The sequence below is a fragment of the Pongo pygmaeus genome, chromosome 5 (genome assembly GCF_028885625.2).
Source record: "Pongo pygmaeus isolate AG05252 chromosome 5, NHGRI_mPonPyg2-v2.0_pri, whole genome shotgun sequence".
NCBI classification, from domain to species: domain Eukaryota; kingdom Metazoa; phylum Chordata; class Mammalia; order Primates; family Hominidae; genus Pongo; species Pongo pygmaeus.
Window position 1 is genome coordinate 171044531 of NC_072378.2, and position 22766 is coordinate 171067296.

At 42.2% G+C, this 22766-nt stretch overlaps 1 protein-coding gene across 19 annotated transcripts in view; it reads left to right on the forward strand.

Annotated features, from left to right (window-relative positions):
• The window catches only part of FAM120B (family with sequence similarity 120 member B), a 97609-nt gene that overhangs the window by 20815 nt on the left and 54028 nt on the right, over positions 1-22766 (forward strand). For 17 of the 19 annotated variants that reach the window (XR_010126821.1, XR_010126822.1, XR_010126820.1 and 14 more), the window contains exons 4-5: positions 2859-2960; positions 19953-20125. Coding sequence is in view for 10 of the 19 variants with exons in the window: in XM_054490282.2 (XP_054346257.1) it covers positions 2859-2960; positions 19953-20125 (275 nt within the window). In the remaining 9 variants the exon portion in view is untranslated. The remainder of the gene's footprint in view (positions 1-2858; positions 2961-19952; positions 20126-22766) is intronic. The other 2 variants (XR_010126823.1, XR_010126824.1) reach the window with 1 other exon arrangement.

Sequence of the window (22766 nt, forward strand, 5' to 3'; positions counted from 1 at the left end):
ATGAGTGAGTGGGGAGTGAGTGGGAAGACCAGGACATGACCGTGCTGCTGTAGGCTTTATACACACTGCACACGCAGGCTGCTCCAGTGAGTCCATGAGTGAATGGGAAAGCCAGGACATGACCGTATACTGCTGTAGGCTTTATATACACTGCACACGCAGGCTGCTCCAGTAAGTCTGGTAAGCGAGTGGGGAGTGAGTGGGAAGGCCAGGACATGACCGTGTTGCTGTAAGCTTTATACACACTGCACACGCAGGCTGCTCTAGTGAGTCCATGAGTGAGTGGGGAGTGAATGGGAAGGCCAGGACATGACCGTGCTGCTGTAGGCTTTATACACACTGCACATGCAGGCTGCTCCAATGACTCTGGTGAGCAAGTGGGAAGTGAATGGGAAGGCCAGGACATGACCGTAGACTGCTGTAGGTTTTATACATACTGCACACTTAGGGCTATAATACATTCAAAAAATATTTCTTTCCTCAACAATAAATTAACCTTAACTTACCGTAACTTTTTTACTTTATAAACTTTGAAATTTATTTAACTTTTTGACTCTTGTAATTAACACGTAACTTAAAATACAAACACATCATACAACTGGACAAAAAATTCTTTCTTTATATCATTCTATAAGCCTTTTTCTATTAGAAAAATTTTTAACTCTACCTCCTGAATTCATACTTTAGAAATTTTTAATTTTTTTAAACTTCTTTGTTAAAAGCTCAGACACAAGCATGCACATTAGTCTAGGACTCCACGGGGTCAGGATCATCAAGGCTTCACCAGAAATGTGTATGCAGTCCGTCACTAACCGAATCATCGTTTGTGAAGTACGGGACTGTATTTCATCTTTCTTTGGGGGGTATATTTTTGCTGCATATAGAATTTTAGGTCGTTCTGTATTTTCTCCTGGCATGTGTAGTTTCTCATGAGACAGCAAGGCTCATCTTTATCGTTGTTCCCCATGTGTAACGTGGCTTTTCTCCTCTGACTGTCTTTGCAGTTCCTCTCCTGTTTGCTGGATTTTGAGTAAGGTTTACTCTGCCCCCTTCATGGGATTCTTGAGCTTCCTAAATCTGTGGGTTTATATTTCCTATCAAATTTGGAAGAAATGAGCGTTTTTTTAAATAAGATTTTGTCTTTCTCAATCTCTTTAGCCTCTTCCTCTGGGCCATTTGTTGACTTCCTCCTACAGGGTCCACATAGTTTTGCTTATTTTCTTATCTAGCGTTTTTTGATTGTATGCTAGAACATTTTGGATACTAAAAAGAGTGTGGAGTTTAGTTCTGTCGGACAGTTACTCTACCTGCTCCTTCCGAGACTTACCTTTAAACTTTATTAAGCTGTGTGCATTGTGGCTTTTACTTTACAGCTAGCACAGCCCTACTCCTAAGATAGGGCCTTCCAGGCTATCACTAGAGTGCCCAAGGTGTAGGATGATGTCTCTTCATGTTTGCTGGTAGTGGAAACTCCACTGTCTTCAAGCCCAGCGCAAGCTCCATTGGTTGGCCAGCCCCAGGACCTTGCCTGGCTTCTCTGAGTCTTACCCTATACCCCGATAGCTCTCTCTTCAGCCAGAGTCTAAAGGGCACTTGCCATCTGCACACTGCCCTGCTCTCTGGTGCTCTGTTCTGCAGATCGTGGCCTCAATAGTCTTGATCTCCAGTCTCTGTCTCCTCATCTGAGGAACTATCTCCCTCACTAGGATACAGTCTGGACAGTGCCTATGGGCACAAAATTGGCGTGATAGAGAGTTGTTTCCCTTCTGTCTGGGAAAACAATCTGGCACTGCCCATTGTCCGTCACATGAATGCAGTTGCTAGAACCGTTTCTTCAGTTCTAGTGTTGACGGTAGGTAGGAAGGCTGGTCAGTGGCTCTGCCCATTCACAAACGACCATCCCCACTGTCCCCTGCTCAGTGGCTGTGCTCGATCACAGCCACCCCTACGGTCGTGTGGCGTCACAGGTGCTGATAATGCCGACTGCAAAGTTGAGTGCTGGAATGATTCATGTTCCTTTTTTACTGACTTTTTTTTTTTCTTAGAAGGTTTTGAGATGTTCTCTTTATCCTGTGTTTAGCAAATCTGTGTTGTCTCAGTTTTCTCCTGGAACTGCTGTGAAATGCAGGTGGGGCTTCCTGGATTGATAACTCTCTTTCTTCATCTTTTGATTCCTGTTTTTGTGTTTTTGTTCTACATTAAGGGGACATCTCTCCACTTCATTTCTCAGCTCTTTATAGAAAAGTGTCGCCTCTTCTTCTCTTCATCAAGGCCTGCTTCCCTCAGCCCTGGATCAAGCCGACTGCCTCTTTCTGCCCAACTTGACCAGCTGTCTGACTGATGATCACCTTTGTGCTGGGATGTCTGGCATCTAGGGACACCACCTCTTCTTCCCGTCCCCCTTAAGCACCTGCTGTCTGCTCACGTCCTCCCTTCAGAGTTCCTCAGTTACACCCACTGTCTTCTTTACCTGGTCTTGCTTTAAAAAACTGTATCCATGTTGACTGTCAAATTCCAGCAGTTTTCTTTAAGTGTTTTCTGGAACAGTGTGAGGGGGGTAGGGAGGAAAGACATCGTAGGAGTCATTAACATGGTAAACTCTCTCTCCCATATTATTGTTTACTTACCCAGATTATCCTGAGGATTTTGTTGGTTCCACAGGATATGGTTCTTGATGGAATGAACAGATTACCCTCAGATTGGAGGATAAAAAATTAATTGTTGGATAACTAAGGTTGCTCAGTCACCTTGGATTTGAGAGCTCACCTTTGAATTGGCCACCTGGGCAGAGCTGGGTCTGTGACACTGTGAGCGATGCACGCTGTCATGCACCTACTGACCCCACTCTTTTTCTTCAGATGTTACCAGCACCTGCCCGGCTGTCAAGGAGTGGTTTGTGTATCCTGGGAACCCACTGAGGCACCCGGACCTCGTCAGGCCACTGCAGATGACCATTCCAGGTACAGGCAGCCTTTCTTTGAATGAACCACAGATCTTTCCATTCTATGATAAAAGTCTAAGAATGCATCAGTTACGGAAAGCATCTTTTACCAGAATTGCACAAATACTAGTTTTTATTTAAACCCTTGGCTCATGATTAATGTATCCATCTAATAAAATCCCAAAATAATGGAAGGATGATGCTGTGGCAGGTTTACCCCGTACCATCTGCGGCGGTGCTCTGCCTCTTTCTCCATCCACCCTGGTCCAGATCCACAGCAGTGGAGAGATAAAAGAGACAGAAGGATGGCTGTGGTCAGCGCATGTTGCTGCCGCAGCCCCAGTGCCTGATGTCTAGTTGTTGCTTGGTAGACGTCCATGGAGTTTAACAGGATAGATTCTTGATATTCTGCTTGAATCAACAATCTTACCTTCTCCCCAACACTGAAAGCATATTTTGATGAGTTCTGGCACCAGAAAGAGAAGATAAAGGAGGGTTATTTTAACTGGAAAAAAGGTTATATTTTCATGAGTAGTATCTTAAAACTTAATGAGAGGTAAGGGAAAACAAAGTTCACCTGAAGATTAGCTGAAGTATATCCAAAGAGCAGCCTTTCTTTCTGTGAGTTCATAGTATCTGAAACAGGTCAGGAATGTACAAGTGTCAGGGTAGGGTTCTACATACACAGTTAAGAAAGAGGAGGCTAAGCTTCAGAGTTTATTTTTAGTGGCTCATGTCATTGTTTCACAGAACAAATATTTTCCTACAGTTTTGCTATTCCATTTTCATATGCATTAAATTCTCTGGTGTCGCTACTATTTTCCATCACATGAACCGGTAATTTACCAAGTATGGATCTGAGCATTATAATTGGTTTTTAAATAAATGGAATTGTATTGAGAGAGAAGTTGAGAAAAGCTATTGTAGGGAGTGTTTCCTTATTCTGTTAATCATAGACTAAAACCTTAAAACTACTTATCAGAGAAACATAATTAAAATGCATTGACATTTGTTTTTACAGTAAGGAGCATTTTTTTAAAGGATACCCAAAATAATTTTCCAAAAATGTTTTATTATATATGTAATTTTCATCTTATAGTATCTTTCCAAATATAATATGGAAAATGACTATTACATCTCTCTTCATTGTTTGAATTAAAGAGAACATTTGACTGTTCGTCATTGTGTCAAGAGTTAATTTTAAAGGCCACTCTATATAATGTTTTAGTAAATTCCAGAAATTGTGTAAGTGTTAGAGAGACTACTTCAGAGCTTGTGAAAACATCCTCCGTTGCACTCCTAGAGTGGGAAAGTGGGTGTGTAGCACCTTGGACCACACATTGGGTTCTCTTCTGGAAGGAGCTCCGGAAGCCTGTGCCCTACATGGAGGGCCACGTCTCAAACACACTCATTTTCACAGCTGTTAACTCTAGATATTGGATTCGAACTTTTATATGGAGGGCCACGTCTCAGACACATTCATTTCCACAGCTATTGCTCTAGAAATTGGATTTGAATTTTTATATGGAGGGCCACGTCTCAAGCACACTCATTTCCACAGCTATTACTCTAGACATAGGATTTGAACTTTTACACAGAGGGCCACATCTCAAACACACTCATTTCCACAGCTGTTACTCTAGAAATTGGATTTGAATTTTTTATTCCAGATTATTTCAATGGGTGACTCCTTATTTACACTTGCATTAGTGATGATAATTAAAAAGACAAGATTTTAAATTTTAAATGGTTTTCAATATCTATGAGGAATATTGCCAAATGATTTTAGACAAAAATGGAAAACAGAACATCCAATTTCCTGTCAAGTATTCACATGAATACAACATACGATTAAAAACAGATCAGCCGGGTGGGGTTAGAGGGGCTCACGCCTGTAATCCCAGCACTTTGGGAGGCCGTGGCAGGTCGGTCACCTGAGATCAGGAGTTTGAGACCCGCCTGGCCAACATGGTGAAACCCTGTCTCTACTAAAAATACAAAAATTAGCTGGGTGTGGTGGCGGACACCTGTAATCTCAGCTACTCAGGAGGCTGAGGCAGGAGAATTGCTGGAACCCTGGAGGCGGAGGTTGCAGTGAGCCGAGATCACGCCATTGCACTCCAGCCCAGGCAACAACAGCAAGACTCCATCTCAAAAAAAAAAAGTGAGATTCTGCCGATGGGCCCTCCCCTTCCACCTGTCAGGAAAACCTGCAAAAGGTTCTTGTCGCACCACTAGAGCCAGTTTTTCCCAAATGACACCCATACCTGATTTTCCTTGTTCTTCTAAGACAGTTTTAATTAGGGTAATCTCATAAGTGCTACATTTTCAGTGAATTTTTTCAATATAGTGGCCCATGTTCTTTTTTTTTTTTAAGTCTTTTTCTTCTGATAGCACATGTGATTTAATGCTTGCTTTCCTGAATTGTAGAAATAAAAGGAAATCACAAGTATTTTTCAACAAAGTGGAAGTGAGGCTGAAGGGTGCAGAAAAAAACTATAGAAATTAGTTAAAAATTAGGAAGGGGAAATAATCAAAATTAATGAGCCAGGGAGCAGAAAAAGAAATCTCATTCCTGGGTGCTATGGTTTGAATGTTGGTCTTCCCGCCCCCCAATTCTGGTATTGAAAACCTAATCACTAATGTGATGGTATTGGGAGGTGGGGCCTTTGGGAGGGAAAGAGGTGATTAGATGGGATTCCTGCCCTTATAAAAGAGGCCCCTTCTTCCATGTGAAGGTGCCAGTGTGCCATCTGTGAACCAGGAAGCGGGGCTCACCAGAAACCAACCATGCTGGCACCTTGATCTTGGGCTTCCATCCTCCAGAAATTTTCTGCTGTTAAAAGCTACCTAATTTATGGTGTTTTGCCATAGCATCTCAGATGGACCAAGACACTGGTTTGTTTTATTCAGGGAGCTTATTTACATGCGTGTATTTCTGTGGGCCTCATCTTTTTTTTTTTTTTTGAGACAGAGTCTCACTCTGTTGCCCAGGCTGGAGTGCAGTGGCACAATCTCAGCTCACTGCAACCTCCGCCTCCTGAGTAGCTGGGACTACAGGCACGTGCCACCACACCCAGCTAATTTTTGTATTTTTAGTAGAGTCTGGGTTTCGCCTTGTTGGCCAGGCTGGTCTCAAACTCCTGGCCACAAATGATCCTTCCGCTTCTGCCTCCCAAAGTGCTGGGATTACAGGTGTGAGCCACTGCCCAGCGTATGGGCCCCATCTTTACGTGTGTGCATGCAGGAGCATGTATATAGGATATATATACCACATTTCATTTCTTTTATAATATATCATGGAAGATGATGTTTGTGATAACACAGTTTAGCTTCCATTTCCCAAACCCAGCTCGTAAAAGTCCTTGATGTGTGCATGTGTGTCTGCCCTTTCCCAGCACACTGCCTGCTCTCACTCCTCTTACCCACTTTCCTGACGTTCTCCATTCTTTGGCTGGGAGTCTTGGCCCACACCAGAGGCAAGCATTTGAAATTGCCTTTTCCGTCTCCAGAATTGGAGATTTGTCAATTCTTCATTTTCAAAGTGCTGGTGGCTTTTTTTCTCTTCTAAGTGTTGTTTTTTAAGTTACTTTAAGCATATCCTTATTTTAGAAACCTAGGAAAACTAATGCACACATCTAATTGGTAATTTGTCTATCTTGAAGAACCTTTTTAAAGTGGTGTTCAACAATCAGAAAGCTTAGTATTTCTTGACTATACACATTTGATTTACCAAAATTGCAGAATATTTCAGAAGACTATTTTACAGAATGAAATGAGGGTAAGTCATACATTTCATGAAAAAAGGACCATGTATTTGATTCAATCTGTCATTTGCTATCAAACAGTTGTAGTGGCTTTCTTGTTCACCTCCTCTTACATACATTGCTGAAGGTTTTCATCTGACCCTTGTTGCAAGGTCAGTCAAGAAAGTCTCAACAAGTCTTGGAGGTTTCTGTGAGTGGTGAAAGGAAGCTGGTGTGTGGGTGTGTGTGTGCCTGCCCTTGGTGAGGCTCTGCTCATGTGGCTGCCAGTGTCTGAAACTGCCCCAACCATCGCAGATCAACATAAATTGGTTAAAATCTCAAAAGCAGTTTTTCACCAACTTGTAAAAAATAGTGTGAAGCTTAGTCAAATGTGTTAACAAATTCACATTAGAGTCACAAGGGTTAAATTTTGCGTTACTACTTTCTATAGCCACTTTCACTGTTGAATGCATTAGATGGGAGTGGTGTAATGATGTCATTTTTGTAAGCATGAAATTAGAAAACTTATCCATGTAAGTATAGAGCTTGATGTATTGAGATGTAAATGTATTCTGTTTAGTTTATATACGAATGAATTTTCTTGCTTATTATAAATAGGCTTTTGAATTTTGTTCATCTAAAGATTCACTTTGCATGTGTGTAGTCAGGGTTTTTTGAGTTTTTTTTTTAATGTAAGTTCTGGGATACATGTGCAGAACTTGCAGGATTGTTACAGAGGTATACATGTGCCATAGTGGTTTGCTGCACCTATCAACCCATCATCTAGGTTTTAAGCCCCACATGCATTAGGTATTTGTCCTAATGCTGCCCCTCCCCTTGCCCCCAACCCCCCGACAGGAGCCAGTGTGTGATGTTCCCCTCCCTGTGTCCGTGTGCTCTCATTATTCAACTCCCACTTATGAGTGAAAACATGCGGTGTTTGGTTTTCTATTCTTGTGTTAGTTTGCCGAGAATTATGGTTTCCAGCTTCATCCATGTCCCTGCAAAGGACATGAACTCATTCTTTTTTATGGCTGCATAGTATTCCATGGTGTATATATGCCACATTTTCTTTATCCAGTCTATCATTGATGGGCATTTGGGTTGGTTCCAAGCCTTGCTATTGTAAATGGTACTGCAGTAAACATACGTGTGCATGTGTCTTTATAGTAGAAAGATTTATACCTTTGGGTATATACCTAGTAATGGGATTGCTGGGTCAGATGGTATTTCTGGTTCTAGACCCTTGAGGAATTGCTACACTGTCTTCCACAATGGTTGAACTAATTTACACTCCCATCAACAGTGTAAAAGCATTCCTATTTTGCCACATCCTCGCCAGCATAGTTGTTTCCTGACTTTTTAATGATCACCATTCTGACTGGCATGAAATGGTATCTCATTGTGGTTTTAATTTGCATTTCTCTAATGACCAGTGATGATGAGCTTTTTTCCTCATATGTTTGTTGGCCGCATAAATGTCTTCTTTTGAGAAGTGTCTGTTCATATCCTTTGTCCACTTTTTGATGGGGTTGTTTTTTTCTTGTAAATTTAAGTTCCTTGTAGATTCTGGTTATTAGCCCCTTGTCAGATGGATAGATTGCAAAAATTTTTCCCCATTCTGTAGGTTGCCTGTTCACTCTGATGATAGTTTCTTTTGCAGTGCAGAAGCTCTTTAATTAGATCCCACTTGTCAATTTTGGCTTTTCTCACAATTGCTTTTGGTGTTTTAGTCATGAAGTCTTTGCCCATGCCTATGTCCTGAATGGTATGGTCTAAGTTTTCTTCTAGGGTTTTTATGGTTTTAGGTTTTACGTTTAAGTCTTTAATCCATCTTGAGTAAATTTTTGTATAAGGTGTAAGGAAGGAGTCCAGCTTCTGTTTTCTGCTTATGGCTAGCCAGTTTTCCCAGCACCATTTATTAAACAGGGAATCTTTTCCCTGTTGCTTGTTTTTGTCAGGTTTGTTAAAGATCAGATGGTTGTAGATGTGTGGTGTTATTTCTGAGGCTTTTGGTCTATATATCTGTTTTGGTACCAGTACCACACTGTTTTGGTTACTGTAGCCTTGTAGTATAGTTTGAAGTCAGGTAGCATGATGGCTCCAGCTTTGTTCTTTTTGCTTACAATTGTCTTGGCTATACGGGCTTTTTGGTTCCATCTGAAATTTAAAGTAGTTTTTTCTAATTCTGTGAAGAGAGTCAATGTTAGCTTGATGGGAATAGCATTGAATCTGTAAATTACTTTGGGTAGTATGGCCATTTTCATGATATTAATTCTTCCTATCCATGAGCATGGAACGTTTTTCCATTTGTTTGTGTCCTCTCTTATTTCCTTGAGCAGTGGTTTGTAGTTCTCCTTGAAGAGGTCCTTCATGTCCTTTGTAAGTTGTATTCCTAGGTATTTTATTCTCTGTGTAGCAATTGTGAATGGGAGTTCACTCATGATTTGGCTGTCTGCTTGTCTATTATTGGTGTATAGGAATGCTTGTGATTTTTGCACATTGATTTTTGTATGCTGAGACTTTGCTGAAGTTGCTTATCACCTTAAGGAGTTTTTGGGCTGAGACAATGGCATTTTCTAAATATACAATCATGTCGTCTGCATACAGAGACAATTTGATTTTCTCTCTTCCTATTTGAATACCTTTTATTTCTTTTTCTTGCCTGATTGCCCTGGACAGAACTTCCAATACTGTGTTGAATAGGAGTGGTGAGAGAGGGCATCCTTGTCCTGTGCCAGTTTTCAAAGGGAATGTTTCCAGCTTTTGCCCATTCTATATGATATTGGCTTTGGGTTTGTCATAAATAGCTCTTGTTATTTTGAGATATGTTCCATCAATACCTAGTTACTGGGAGTTTTTAGCATGAAGGGCTGTTGAATTTTATCGAAGGCCTTTTCTGCATCTATTGAGATAAACATGTGATTTTTGTTATTGGTTCGTTTATGTGATTGATTATGTTTATTAATTTGCATATATTGAACCAGGCTTGCATCCCAGGGATGAAGCCGACCTGATAGTGGTGGATAAACTTTTTGATGTGCTGCTGGATTCGGTTTGCCATTATTTTATTGAGGATTTTCGCATCGATGTTCATCAGAGATATTGGCCTGAGATTTTCTTTTTTTGTTGTGTCTCTGCCAGGTTTTGGTATCAGGATGATGCTAACCTCATAAAATGAGTTAGGGAAGAGTCCCTCATTTTCTGTTGTTCGGAATAGTTTCAGAAGGAATGGTACCAGCTCCTCTTTGTACCTCTGGTAGAATTCGGCTGTGAATCCGTCTGGTCCTGGGCTTTTTTTTGGTTGCTAGGCTATTAATTACTGCATCAATTTCAGAACCTATTATTGGTCCATTCAGGGATTCAACTTCTTCCTGGTTTAGTCTTGGAAGGTGTATGTGTCCAGGAATTTATCCATTTCTTCTAGATTTTCTAGTTTATTTGTGTAGAGGTGTTTATAGTATTCTCTGATGGTAGTTTGTATTTCTGTGCGATCAGTGGTGATATCCACTTTATCATTTTTATTGTGTCTGTTTGATTATTCTGTTTTCTTATTAGTCTGGCTAGCAGTCTGTCTATTTTGTTAATCTTTTCAAAAAAAAAAAAAAAAAAAACCAGCTCCTGGATTCATTGATTTTTTTGAAGGGTTTTTCATGTCTCTGTCTCCTTCAGTTCTGCTCTGATCTTAGTTATTTCTTGTCTTCTGCCAGCTTTTGAATTTGTTTGCTCTTGCTTCTCTAGTTCTTTTAATTGTGATATTAGGGTGTCGATTTCATATCTTTCCTGCTTTCTGATGTGGGCATTTAGTGCTAGAAATTTCCGTCTTAACACTGCTTTAGCTGTGTCCCAGAGATTCTGATACGTTGTCTCTTTGTTCTCATTGGTTTCAAATAACTTCTTCATTTCTGCCTTAATTTTGTTATTTACCCAGTAGTCATTCAGGAGCAGGCTGCTCAGTTTCCATGTAGTTGTGCAGTTTTGAGTGAGTTTCTTAATCCTGAGCTCTAATTTGATTGCACTGTGGTCTGAGAGACTGTTATGATTTCTGTTCTTTCGCATTTGCTGAGGTGTGTTTTACTTCCATTTATGTGGTTGATTTTAGAATAAGTGCTGTCTGGTGCTGAGAAGAATGTATATTCTGTTGATTTGGGTTGGAGAGTTCTGTAGATGTCTATTAGGTCTACTTGGTCCAGAGTTGAGTTCAAGTCCTGAATATCCTTGTTAATTTTTTGTCTCGTTGATCTAATATTGACAATGGGGTGTTAAAGTCTCCCACTATTACTGTGTGGGAGTCTATGTCTCTTTGTAGGTTTGTAAGAGCTTGTTTTATGAATCTGGGTGATCCTGTATTGGGTGCATATATATTTAGGATAGCTACCTCTTCCTGTTGCATTGATCCCTTTACCATTATGTAATACCCTTCTTTGTCTTTTTTGATCTTTGTTGGATTAAAGTCTGTTGTATTAAAGACTAGGATTGCAACCTGCCCTTTTTTTTTTTCTGCTTTCCATTTGGTAAATATTCCACCATCCCTTTATTTTAAGCCTATGCATGTCTTTGCACATGAAATGGGTCTCCTGAATACAGCACACCAATAGGTCTTGACTCTTTATCCAAATTGCCAGTCTGTGTCTTTTAATTGGGGCATTTTGCCCATTTACATTTAAGGTTAATATTGTTATGTGTCATCATGATGCTAGCTGGTTATTTTGCATATTAGTTGATGCAGTTTCTTCATAGTGTCGATGGTCTTTATTTTTTGGTGTGTTTTGCAGTGGCTGGTACCAGTTTTTTCTTTCCTTATTTAGTGCTTCCTTCAGGAGCTCTTGGAAGGCAGGCCTGGTGGTAACAAAATCCCTCAGCATTTGCTTGTCTGTAAAGGATTTTATTTCTCCTTTACTTGTGAAACTTAGTTTGGCTGGATATGAAATTCTGAGTTGATTTGCAGAAGAATTTTCTTTATAAAACTGAAGTTTTAAGGGATGTCAGTGTTTTTGCCATTTTTCCAGTTCCAAAATGATTCCATTCCATTCTAGAAATTTGAAGTATGTAACTTGAAATCCTTAATAAAATTTTGATTCAATTTAAAAAAAAAGAAGGAAAGAAATTCTGAGTTGAAAATTCTTTTCTTTAAGAATGTCGGGGCCAGGCACGGTGGCTCACGCCTGTAATCCCAGCACTTTGGGAGGCTGGATCACGAGGTCGGGAGACTGAGACCATCCTGGCTAACATGGTGAAACCTTGTCTCTACTAAAAATACAAAAAAGTAGCCAGGCATTGTGGCACACACCTGTAGTCCCACCTACTTGGGAGGCTGAGGCAGGAGAATCACTTGAGCCCGGGAGGCAGAGGTTGCAGTGAGCTGAGATCGTGCCACTGCACTCCAGCCTGGACAACAGAGCGAGCGAGACTCCATCTCAAAAAAAAAAAAAAAAAAGAATGTTGGACATTGGCCCCCCACTCTTTTGTGGCTTGTAGGGTTTCTGCAGAGAGATCTGCTGTTAGTCTGATGGGCTTCCCTTTGTAGGTAACCTGACCTTTCTCTCTGGCTGCCCTTAACATTTTTTCCTTCATTTCAACCTTGGAGAATCTGACAATTAGGTGTCTTAGGGTTGCTCTTCTGAAGGAGTATCTTATTGGTGTTCTCTGTATTTCCTCAATTTGAATGTTGGTCTATCTTGTTAGGTTGGGGAAGTTCTCCTGGATAATAACCTAAAGTGTGTTTTCCAACTTGGTTCCGTTCTCCCTATCTCTTTTCCGGTACACCAGTCAATCGTAGGTTTGGTCTTTTCACATAGTCCCATATTTCTTGGAGGCTTTGTTCATTCCTTTTCATTCTTTTTTCTCTAATCTTGTCTTCATGCCTTATTTCAGTATGTTGATCTTCAATCTATGATATCCTTTCTTCCACTTGATTGATTTGGCTGTTGATACTTGTGTGTGCTTCACGAAGTTCTCGTGCTGTGTTTTTCAGCTCCATCAGGTCATTTATATTCTTCTCTGAACTGGTTATTCCAGTTGGCAGTTCCTGTGTTTATCAAGGTTCTTAGCTTCCTTGCATTGGGTTAGAACATGCTCCTTTAGCTCAGAGGAGTTTGTTATTACCCATCTTCTGAAGCCTAGTTCTGTCAGTTCATGAAACTCATTCTCTCTGTCCAGTTTTGTGCCCTTGCTGGAGAGGAGTTGTGATCATTTAGACAAGAGGCATTCTGGTTTTTGTAATTTTCAGCATTTTTGTGCTGGTTTTTCCTCATCTTCGTGGATTCATCTATCTTTGATCTGTTAAGGCTGATGACCTTTGGATGGGGTTTTTGTGTAGGTGTCCTTTTTGTTAATGTTGATGCTGTTACTTTGTTTGTTAGTTTTTGTTCCAAGTGGCCCCTCTTCTGCAGGTCTGCTGCAGTTTGCTGGAGGTCCACTCTATACCCTGTTTGCCTGGTATCACCAGTGGAGGCTGCAGAATAGCAAATATTGCTGCCTGCTCCTTCCTGTGGAAGCTTCCTCCTAGAGGGGCACCGACCAGATGCCAGCCGGAGCTCTCCTGTATGAGGTGTCTGTCAACCCCTGCTGGGAGGTCTCTCCCAGTCAGGAGGCATGGGGATGAGGGACCCATTGAGGAAGCAGTCTGTCCCTCAGCAGAGCTCAAGTGCTGTGCTGGGAGAAACCTCCTTGCCAGGATCTGCTGCTGCTCTCTGCAGAGCCGGCAGGCAGGAACGTTTAAGTCCACTGAAGCTGCACCCACAGCAGACCCTTCCCCCAGGTACTCTGTCCCAGGGAGATGGGAGTTTTATCTATAAGCCTCTGACTGGGGCTGCTGCCTTTCTTTCAGAGATGCCCTACCCAGTGAGGAGGAATCTAGAGAGGTAGTCTGGCCACAACCACTTTGCCGCACTGTGGTGAGTTCCGCCCAGTCCAAACTTCCTGGCCTCCCAGCACTGTTGGGAAAACCGCCTACCAAGCCTCAATAATGGTGGACACCCTTCCCCCCACCAATCTCGATCGTCCCAGGTCGACTTCAGACTGCTGTGCTGGCAGTGAGAATTTCAAGCCAGTGGTCCTTAGCTTGCTGGGCTCCATGGGAATGGGACCCGCTAAGTGAGACCGCTTGGCTCCCTGGCTTCAGCCCCCTTTCCAGGGGAGTGACAGTTCTGTCTCTCAGGGATTCCAGGCACCACTGGGGTACAAAAAAAAACTCCTGCAGCTAGGTCGGTGTCTGCCCAAACAGCTGCCCAGTTTTGTGCTTGAAACCCAGGGCCCTGGTGGTGTACATGAGGGAATCTCCTGATCTGCGGATTGCAAAAACCGTGGGAAAAGCACAGTATCTGGGCTGGATAGCACCATCCCTCACAGCTTCCCTTGGCTGGAGGAGAGCGGTCCCCAGCTCCTTGCACTTCCTGGGTGAGGCGACACCCCACCCTGCTTCTGCTCACCCTCCATGGGCTGTACCCACTGCCTGACCAGTCCCATTGAGATGAACTGGGTACCTCAGTTGGAAATGCAGAAATCACCAGCCTTCTGCGTTGGAATCGCTGGGAGCTGCAGACCAGAGCTGTTCTTATTTGGCCATCTTGCCAGATCTCCAGTATTTTCAGTTCATGGATTGATCATGATCATAGCCATGACATGATCACAAGGTCCCACAATAGGCCATCTGCAGGCTGAGGAGCAAGGAGAGCCAGTCCAAGTCCCAAAACTGAAGACCTTGGAATCCAGTGTTCGAGGGCAGGAAGCATCCAGCATGGGAGAAAGATGTAGGCTGGGAGGCCAGGCCCGTGTCTCCAGTTTTCTGAGTTTTTTTGGTTTGGTTGTTTTTTGTTTTTTGTTTTTTTTCCTTTTGGTTAGGAATGATCTACCAACAGATAATGCCAAATAAATACTCACTTAAATTGAACTTGTGAATTTAAGCTTTCAAAAATGATCTGAGCTAAAAGATATACGCAAGTTAATTCTAGGAGTTTCACTTTTTACATCCTGAGAATAGACACAAGCCAGGCAGTTTTATGTTTTTATTAACCCTAGGAATATGCAAGGAAAATAACCTTAAAATAACTCAAAAAGCTACCTATTAAAAAACTTATTTCCATGTAAAAAGCACATGTAAGTGCCATGGCTTAGCATCCAGCACGCCTTTCACTCTTCTGTGTTTGTAGCTGTGGAAACAGCAATGGAGCACTCTGGAGGTGCGTTCACAACTCTCCCCCAGGGGCCAAGCCCTCCAGACACCTCTCAGGACAGCCTTCAGAGCTTCCCACCATAGAACTGCCTCTTTTGCCCGCGCTTCTGCATGGCCCCCTGGGGCTCGGTCCCTCCTGAAAAGACCCTGAGGCTGTCCTGTCCATCTGTTCACACAAAACCTTTTACCAAATTGTGTACTGGGGTTTTTGAAGCTGATGTGTTTTAGAAGTGATGCTGGTAGGTGACCTGGGGACCAGATTGCTTGTTTTGGTCTCTAAGTTCTTGTTGGAAACATCTCAGCTGCCCATGAGGCTCTGGGTGAAACATGAGGGCCACCTTCGATCTTTATTGGCAAAGTCTTATCTTTATTCAAGACCTAGATGACTGGATGGGTGTGGATGGAGTCCTCTTACACACCAGATAAAGTTTGAGTTGCCCTCCCCTGAGTTGGTCTGCCTTCCAATTCTGATGCAAGTACATTTCCTTTAAACTGAAATTACTTACTAACAATTCCCTTGCATCGCAACCCTCCTGAGTTATCACACCTGAGTTAGCCATTCTTTCTAGAGAGTTTACCACTAGAAGAGAAGTGATCTAAATGATCCTCCAAAAACATCCACACCCTCCCCTGGGTAAGATGATGCCTGGAAACCTGTCAGCTGAGAAATAAACCTCTGTATGGCTAGGAGGAGCTGACATTTTACCGCATTTATGAAAAGAAGTAACTTTGTAATTAAAGCCTTTTTGTAGAGTGGTCAGATGACTTCCACATATTCTGAGGATGTTCCGTTCTGGTAGTAGCATTAAAAGACATTAACCTTGGAGTATATTATCTCCCATTAAATACCTGCAAGTTCTGGAGAGAGCTATGGAGACATCTTATCTCCTAAATTAGTATTCACATAGGCATTCAATAAATATTTCTTGGCAAAATATTGATTGAATTTAGGATGAAAATTTTTTATATTAAAGAGATTTATGAGGACATTTTTCCTACTCTGGTGATTTTCTATAATCTATTATATCATTAGAACTCCTCAAGAGCCAGTTTCTTTATTGTTGGTAAGTTACTTGTTTTCTGTGTGTAAATGATTTTGTAGCCTTTTTGTTGAAACTCAGCAGCCGAATCACCTGACTGGTGTGTTAAAACACAGATTGCTGGGCCCTACCCCTAGAATTTCTAATTGAGTAAGTCTAGGGTGGGACTGAAGAATTTGCATTTCTGAGTTCCCAGATGATACTAAGGCTGTTGGTCTAATACAAGATGTGGGAGAGAGAAAAATAAAACCTGTTGATTCCATAAGTTGTTTACCAGCTTTGTTCACTAGTACGTCACTTATGCGTCACGGCCTCTGAAGACCGAGAACCGATGAAATCGTTCAGTCCATTCACTGGCACTGTTGCCTGCGGTGCTAGCCTCTCACTGGTTCCTGAGTAGACCCACCTTGGAAGAACCGATGAAATTGTTCAGTCCATTCATCTGCACCGTTGCCTGCGGCGCTAGCCTCTCTCTGGTCCCTGAGCAGCCCCACCTTGGAATCCTACTGTCCTCTATTGCAGTGGATGTCCCCACCGCCACCTGGTCAAGTCCATAGATCTGGAGTCCCAGTCACCTCAGCATACTTCCCCTAATCATTTCGTGGATCCAGTCCCTCACCTCTTTGCCTGCCTCTTGTTTTTCCCTTTATATTCCCCCAGTCAGCTTCCCCTGCTGCCAGAGTCCTCCTGCATAGCAGACTTGATGGTGGTCTTCCTTAGGGCTTCCCTCCAGTGTGTTCCTATTGCACTTGGGACATTTCCCTTCCCTGAACTTCCCCTTTTCTTCTCTCATCTTTGTTCATTTCTGCCCCCTCTTCAAATCTCAGCTCAAGTCTCTTCCTCACAATGTCTCTGCCCCGCAGCAGGAGTCCTCTGCCCTACACTTTGTAGTTGGACATGAGTGTATTTGGTTAGTTTCAGTGTGCTCCACTGATTGTAAATGTTCCTGGGGGCAGACAGTGAGTCATTTCCCTGTGTCAGCACCTCCTGTGGTGCCTGGCATGTGATTGGTTGGATGCTTGGGTAGAGGGCAGGAAGGCTGGAAGGCTTTCATTACTGTCCATTGTTGCCTCCTTTCAATCCCAGAATAAGTTTTGTTTTTAAGTGTCCTTTATCCAGCAAAGTCCAGCCCAATGTTCCCACCAGTCTCTTCCATGAAAATTTATTAATGCCCCGCCCCAATTTGTTTGTTACTCTCTTTGACCTTCAGAACTCTAACAGGCTGGGCACGGTGACTCATGCCTATAATCCCAGCTCTTTGGGAGGCCTAGGTGAGAGAACCACTTGAGGCCAGGTGTTCAAGATCAGCCTGGGCAACATAGCAAGACACTGTCTCCAAAAAAAGGGGAAGAACTCCTGTCATAAAACCTTCACACTCTTGTAATATTTGCACAACCTTCTCCTGCAAGCTCTTCCAAGGTAGCAGCTGTTCATCTTTCATGTGGGGCCACTCAGGTGCAGAGCACCTAGAATTGTATGTATCAGTGCATATGAATGGAGCTTCAGTTCTCAGCCTTCATAGAAACTTTTGTGACAATATGGTAGGAAAAATGTTGGTAAACAATTGATGGATTTTGTGTTTATTCCTTCCTGTCTTGTTTATTAGACAGATACCTGGAAGTCTCTTACTTGGATGTCTAAGCCCATCTCATGGAGTCTGAACCTGTAGGGGGTGAATAAGAGATCACAAGTAAATTCTGTTCCTAATTGTGTATTCGGGAAGTCTCTCATTTATCATTTCCACTAGACAGGCCTGCATTGCTTAACCACAGTGATCAGTTCTGAGAAATGCATCGCTAGGTAGTTCTCTCGTGAGAACATCGTAGAATGTACTTGCACAAACCTAAACGGCATGGCCTATGTCTCCTAGGCTACAAACCGGTGAAGTATGTGGCTGCCGAATACGGTAGGCAGCTGTAACACAGTGGCAAGCATTTGTGTATGTAAACATTCCTAAACATAGAAAAGGTAGAGTAAAAATATGGTATTGTGATCTTACAGGACCACCATTATATATGAGATCTATCAATGACCAAAATGTTGTTATGTGGCGCATGGCTGTACTGGGTTCTACTAAATATATGTAATGAATCTTTTTTTTTGTATTAAATTTTCATGTGTAAGCAATGAAACACAGGTAAAATCTTTCCACTGTCCATCTCCCTGCACGCTGATGGGGACATGACCTTTCAGCCATGTTCATAAATGTCTTATTCACATTAAAAAAGGACTAGAAACTTGTATTTCAAAATGTGGTTATATCTGGGTGGTAGAATTGTACATTGTTTTTATTGTCTTCTTTATACTTTCCTGTCTGAATTGTAGTCAAAAAATGATTTTCAAAATCTTTAGTATGTTTGAAATAACTGTGATAATGGAAGATTCATTATTTACCTTAGATCCGAGACTAGTAACCTTCTTCTGTGAAGGGTCATGTAGAAAACATTTCAGGCTTTGCAGGCCACATGGTCTCTGTTACTTAGGTTGGTCCTTGAAGCCTGGAAGGATCCGTGGACGATACCCACGTGTGCACACATGGTCCAGTAAAGCCTCAGCCTCAGATGCTGTAATTGGAATTTCGTGTGGTTTTCCTGCATCATGAAATATCATTTTTACTTTCGTTTTTTTTTCAACCACTTAAAAATATGAAAGCCCTTCTTAGTTCATGGGCTGCATAAAAATAGGCAGGAGCCGGGTTTGTCCCGAGACTGCACACGTTGCCCGAGTTGATTATTCTCCTGAAAGTATGTTTCTAAGAAGTAATTACTGACACTTGTGGTTGTCTTGGACTCATCTCTGTCTTAAGTACTACTGCCATAGGGTTGTTTTGTTTTTGCTAATTATCCTTAGCATTTTCTTAAGAGAATAATGATGTTTTTTCTCTCTCTGAAATAAATAATGAAAAAGCTTTTCAGGTGGAGGGGATACTTCAGCCATTTTGGAAATGTGAGTTTTGTTGAGTTGTTTCACTTCTGACGGCGGGAAATATACCACTGAGAGTAGTCAGTGCTATCGTGGGAAACATAAGAAAAGAAAGAGAAGAATTTCCTTTTTTGGGTCATTTGACTCTGAGGCCATTTGGTTAGTAGGTTCTGTTTCCTTAGTAAATAAAAGGGACATTTAGATCCCAGCCAGCCTTGAGCTTTTGGCATATATTTTATAGCCAAGTGGTCCTCACAGAAAATCACAGCTGTGGATAGCAAGGGAGGACATCTCGGCAGTCACAGATTAACAAGTCTGACCTTAGAAACAGCACCTTTCTGTTTGTCAGAGTGTGGAAGCAGAGCTGCACCTGCATCTGCAACTCAGTGTGAGTCGTCATCATTTGTTGTGGTTTCAGTCAATGAGTAAGGGTGTTTTTCTTTTGATTTTAATAATTTAAACATCTATATAAAATATAGAAGTGAAACAGTAAAAATTACATTTTAGGAATTTCTGTTTATTTAATAGTTTTAGGAAAGTGCTTTCCAAAGCCTGGGGTCCACAGATTGCCTGCATCCAAGTCTTCTGAGTTGTTAAAATGCAGACTTCCAGGCACCCATACCTGTCTAATCAAATCAGAGTTTCTGCATACAGATCCCAGGAAAATGCATTTTTTTTTTACAATCTCTACAGTTGATTCTTTTGCACATGAAAGGTTGAAAACCATTAATTTAGGAGAGTAAGAGAGCAAACTAAGGAGTAGATGGATGGTGTTTGATCCAAGTGCTCCATCAGAGCTGTGATACTGCAGGGCGGCAGTGCCTTGTTATATCCTTGAGATAGCGCATTTGAAAGATGTTCTGAAAGCATTCTTAATGGTCGAAAGTGCAGTATCCCTCAAAATTTAGCCATTAAAAAAAGAAGGAATGTTTTCACTGAAACGTACGTATGCCAGCCCTTTAGGTTTGGGCTTCTTAAAAAAAAACACTAATCTGATCATGTTTACTTTCTAGTTCCTTTTACATCAGGAAGGGAAGAGATTTCTTTCCTTTTACTGTATTTCTACAAGGAGCATATTATAACTCTGTACTGCAAAGAACAATAGTTAATGGACTTTTTTTCTTAACTAGGGGGAATGCCTAGTTTGAAAATATTATGGCTGAACGAAGAGCCAGAAATACAGGTTCGGCGCTTGGACACACTCCTAGCTTGTTTCAATCTTTCCTCCTCAAGAGAAGAGCTGCAGGCTGTCGAAAGCCCGTTTCAAGCTTTGTGCTGCCTCTTGATCTACCTCTTTGTCCAGGTAATGTCCAGCTGCCCGTTCTAGTCACTGCAGCCTGTGCTTACTTTATGAGAGGGAGCGTGTGGGATATTGCCATGGCTGGTGTCCCAGATCGTCTTTTTCCAATGTCTGTTCCATGGAACATTATTAGTCCTTTGAAGTGCTCTAAAAATAAAAAGAAGATTGTATGGCAAAATGCGTACGAGAAACTCTGTCACTATCTCAGCTTTAGAGATTGTATTAGAGACTTAGGAAATTTTGCAGGTGGTGGAAGCTGCTCTGGCCTTGACTAAACTTTCTCAAACTTTGTGGCCCATAGTGTACCTCCTCTGTCCTTGTGGCATTGTTTGGGGGGTGATTCTTATTTTTGGGTTTTAGTGTAAAGGTGAGAAAGGACCTGGCTAGAGACCTAGCTGCTCGTAGCTCTTTGCCTCTGGACACATTACTTCAGCTTTTTCCTATGTCAGTTTCATTCCATCATCCAGCAAATGTTTATTGATTATATGCCTTCATTTTCTAATCTGAAAATGAGATAATCTTAGTAGCTGCCTCCTAGGGCTGTTGGGGCGATGTCAGGTGTCATAACCTTCATTATTTATGTCCTCCCATCCTGCTGAGCTAGAGATTGTATTGGTAGGTCCTTCATTTAGGCTCACTCGGCAAGGTGGACTGTTTGTTTTGCATTAGCTTTATACGTAGTTTATATGTGAAAATCATAAAAATCAGTTAAAAGATTCACCTTTTTAATAGTTTTCTACATGCACAGTAGTGCTTGGACACCTTTAGTAAAAGAAAGGCTGAGAATGCTCCCATCTCCCAGCCCCTCTTTCTCTGCTCCTCCCCACCTCCCTCCCTGGCTCTGTGATTTAAGATGATTTTTGTCCCACTGTTGACAAAGTGTCTACTTTTTCAGGCTGTTGAGATGTCTCATAAGCTTTCTTCACTCCTTCAAGCCATCGTCTCAGCTTCTCTGACCTCCCTATATGGTGGGTCTCCGTTGGCATAGCCTTTCAGTGTTCACTTACCTGGAATAGAAAATTATATAATTATTTTTTCAAACCTGAATTTACTTTACAAATTATTGATTGTCTTTAAGAAATGTACTCTTATTGTAGAAATACATCTCAAGGCAATCTTGGACTGACTTTTTCTTTCTAAATGTCCTCTTGGCTCTGCCCATTCTATAGCTTGCTCTACATTTTGCATTTTGTAAGATGTGATGTGGTTAAGTAGTGCTTAGAGGTTTTATTGCTTCATTATTGGTTTCACATGCACCAGCATAAACCTTAGTTTTTGCATTACCGTTTTGAGTAGATTACTTCTTTATTTGCTCAAGACGTAGCAGATTATAAATTAATGTAGGATGGCAGGAACTATTTGAAATGTAGATGTAAAAGGAGAGGAGATGAATCCAAGATGGCTAATTAGAAACAGCTGCGGTCCGTGGCACTCACAGAGAGGAATGAAAAGGGGCCAGTGAGTTCAGCACCTTCAACTGAAACACTCAGATTTTCACATTGGGACTGACTAGGCAAACAACACAACCCACAGAGAATGAAGTAGACTAGAGGTGGAGGGCAGTGCCCCACCTGGGAACAGAATGGAGCCAAAGGAACCCCCACCCCCAGCCAGGGGAAGCCGTGAGTGATTGTACAACCCTGCCTGGGAAACCATGCTTTTCCCATGGACCTTTGCAACCCATGTATCAGATCCCTTCATGAGCCCATGCCACCACGGCCTTGAGTCCGATACACAGAGCTGTTTGGAGTCTCAGCAGAGCAGCTGCCCAGGCATACACAGAGACCCAAGAGTTTTACATACTCCAGCTCTGGGATCCCTGGCAAGACAAGAAATCTGTCCATACATATCTCTAGGAAAGGGGCTGAATCCGGGGAGCCAAAAGGCATCATACTGCAGGCTGCACTTCCACGGCACCTCACAATTTAAGACCCTCTGGCTTGGAATCCTAGCCAGCCAATGGCAGTGAATTAGAGTATGCCTTAGAAGGGTCCAAGTTCCCAGGAAGAGGGACGGCCACAGTTCAGTCAACTTACCTGCTTCAGCCTGCGAGCTTTGGAGAAGACAGGCAGTCCAGATGAGGAAGGGTCCCCTACCTCCAGTGCAGCACATCAGCTCTACCAAAAAGCAGCCAGATCTCTGATCCTGTTCCTCCTGACTGGGTGAGTCCTCCCAATAGGGGTCTTCAGCCACCTCTTACAGGTGGGCGCAGGCCAGCAACAGGTTAGTAACCACTAGGACAGAGCTTCCAGAGGAAGGAGCTGGCTGCCATCTTTGCTGTTTCACAGTATTCACTGGTAATACCTCCAGGTATGGGAGAAACTGAGGCAACTGGCATCTGGAGTGGACCCCCAGCAAACTGCAACAGCCCTACTATAGAATGGCCTGTTAAAAGAAAAACAGAAAACAACACCATCAACAAAAAAGACCCCACAAAAACCACATTCAAAGGCTATGGATAGGGTTAGAGATCTCAAAGATCAAAGATAGATAAGCCTACAAAGATGAGAAAGAATCAATGCAAACATGCTGAAAACTGAAAGAGCCAGAGTGCCTTTTCTCCTCCACATGACTGCAACACCTCTCCAGCAAGGACACAGAACTGGGCTGAGGCTAAAATGCCTAAATTGACAGAAGTAGGCTT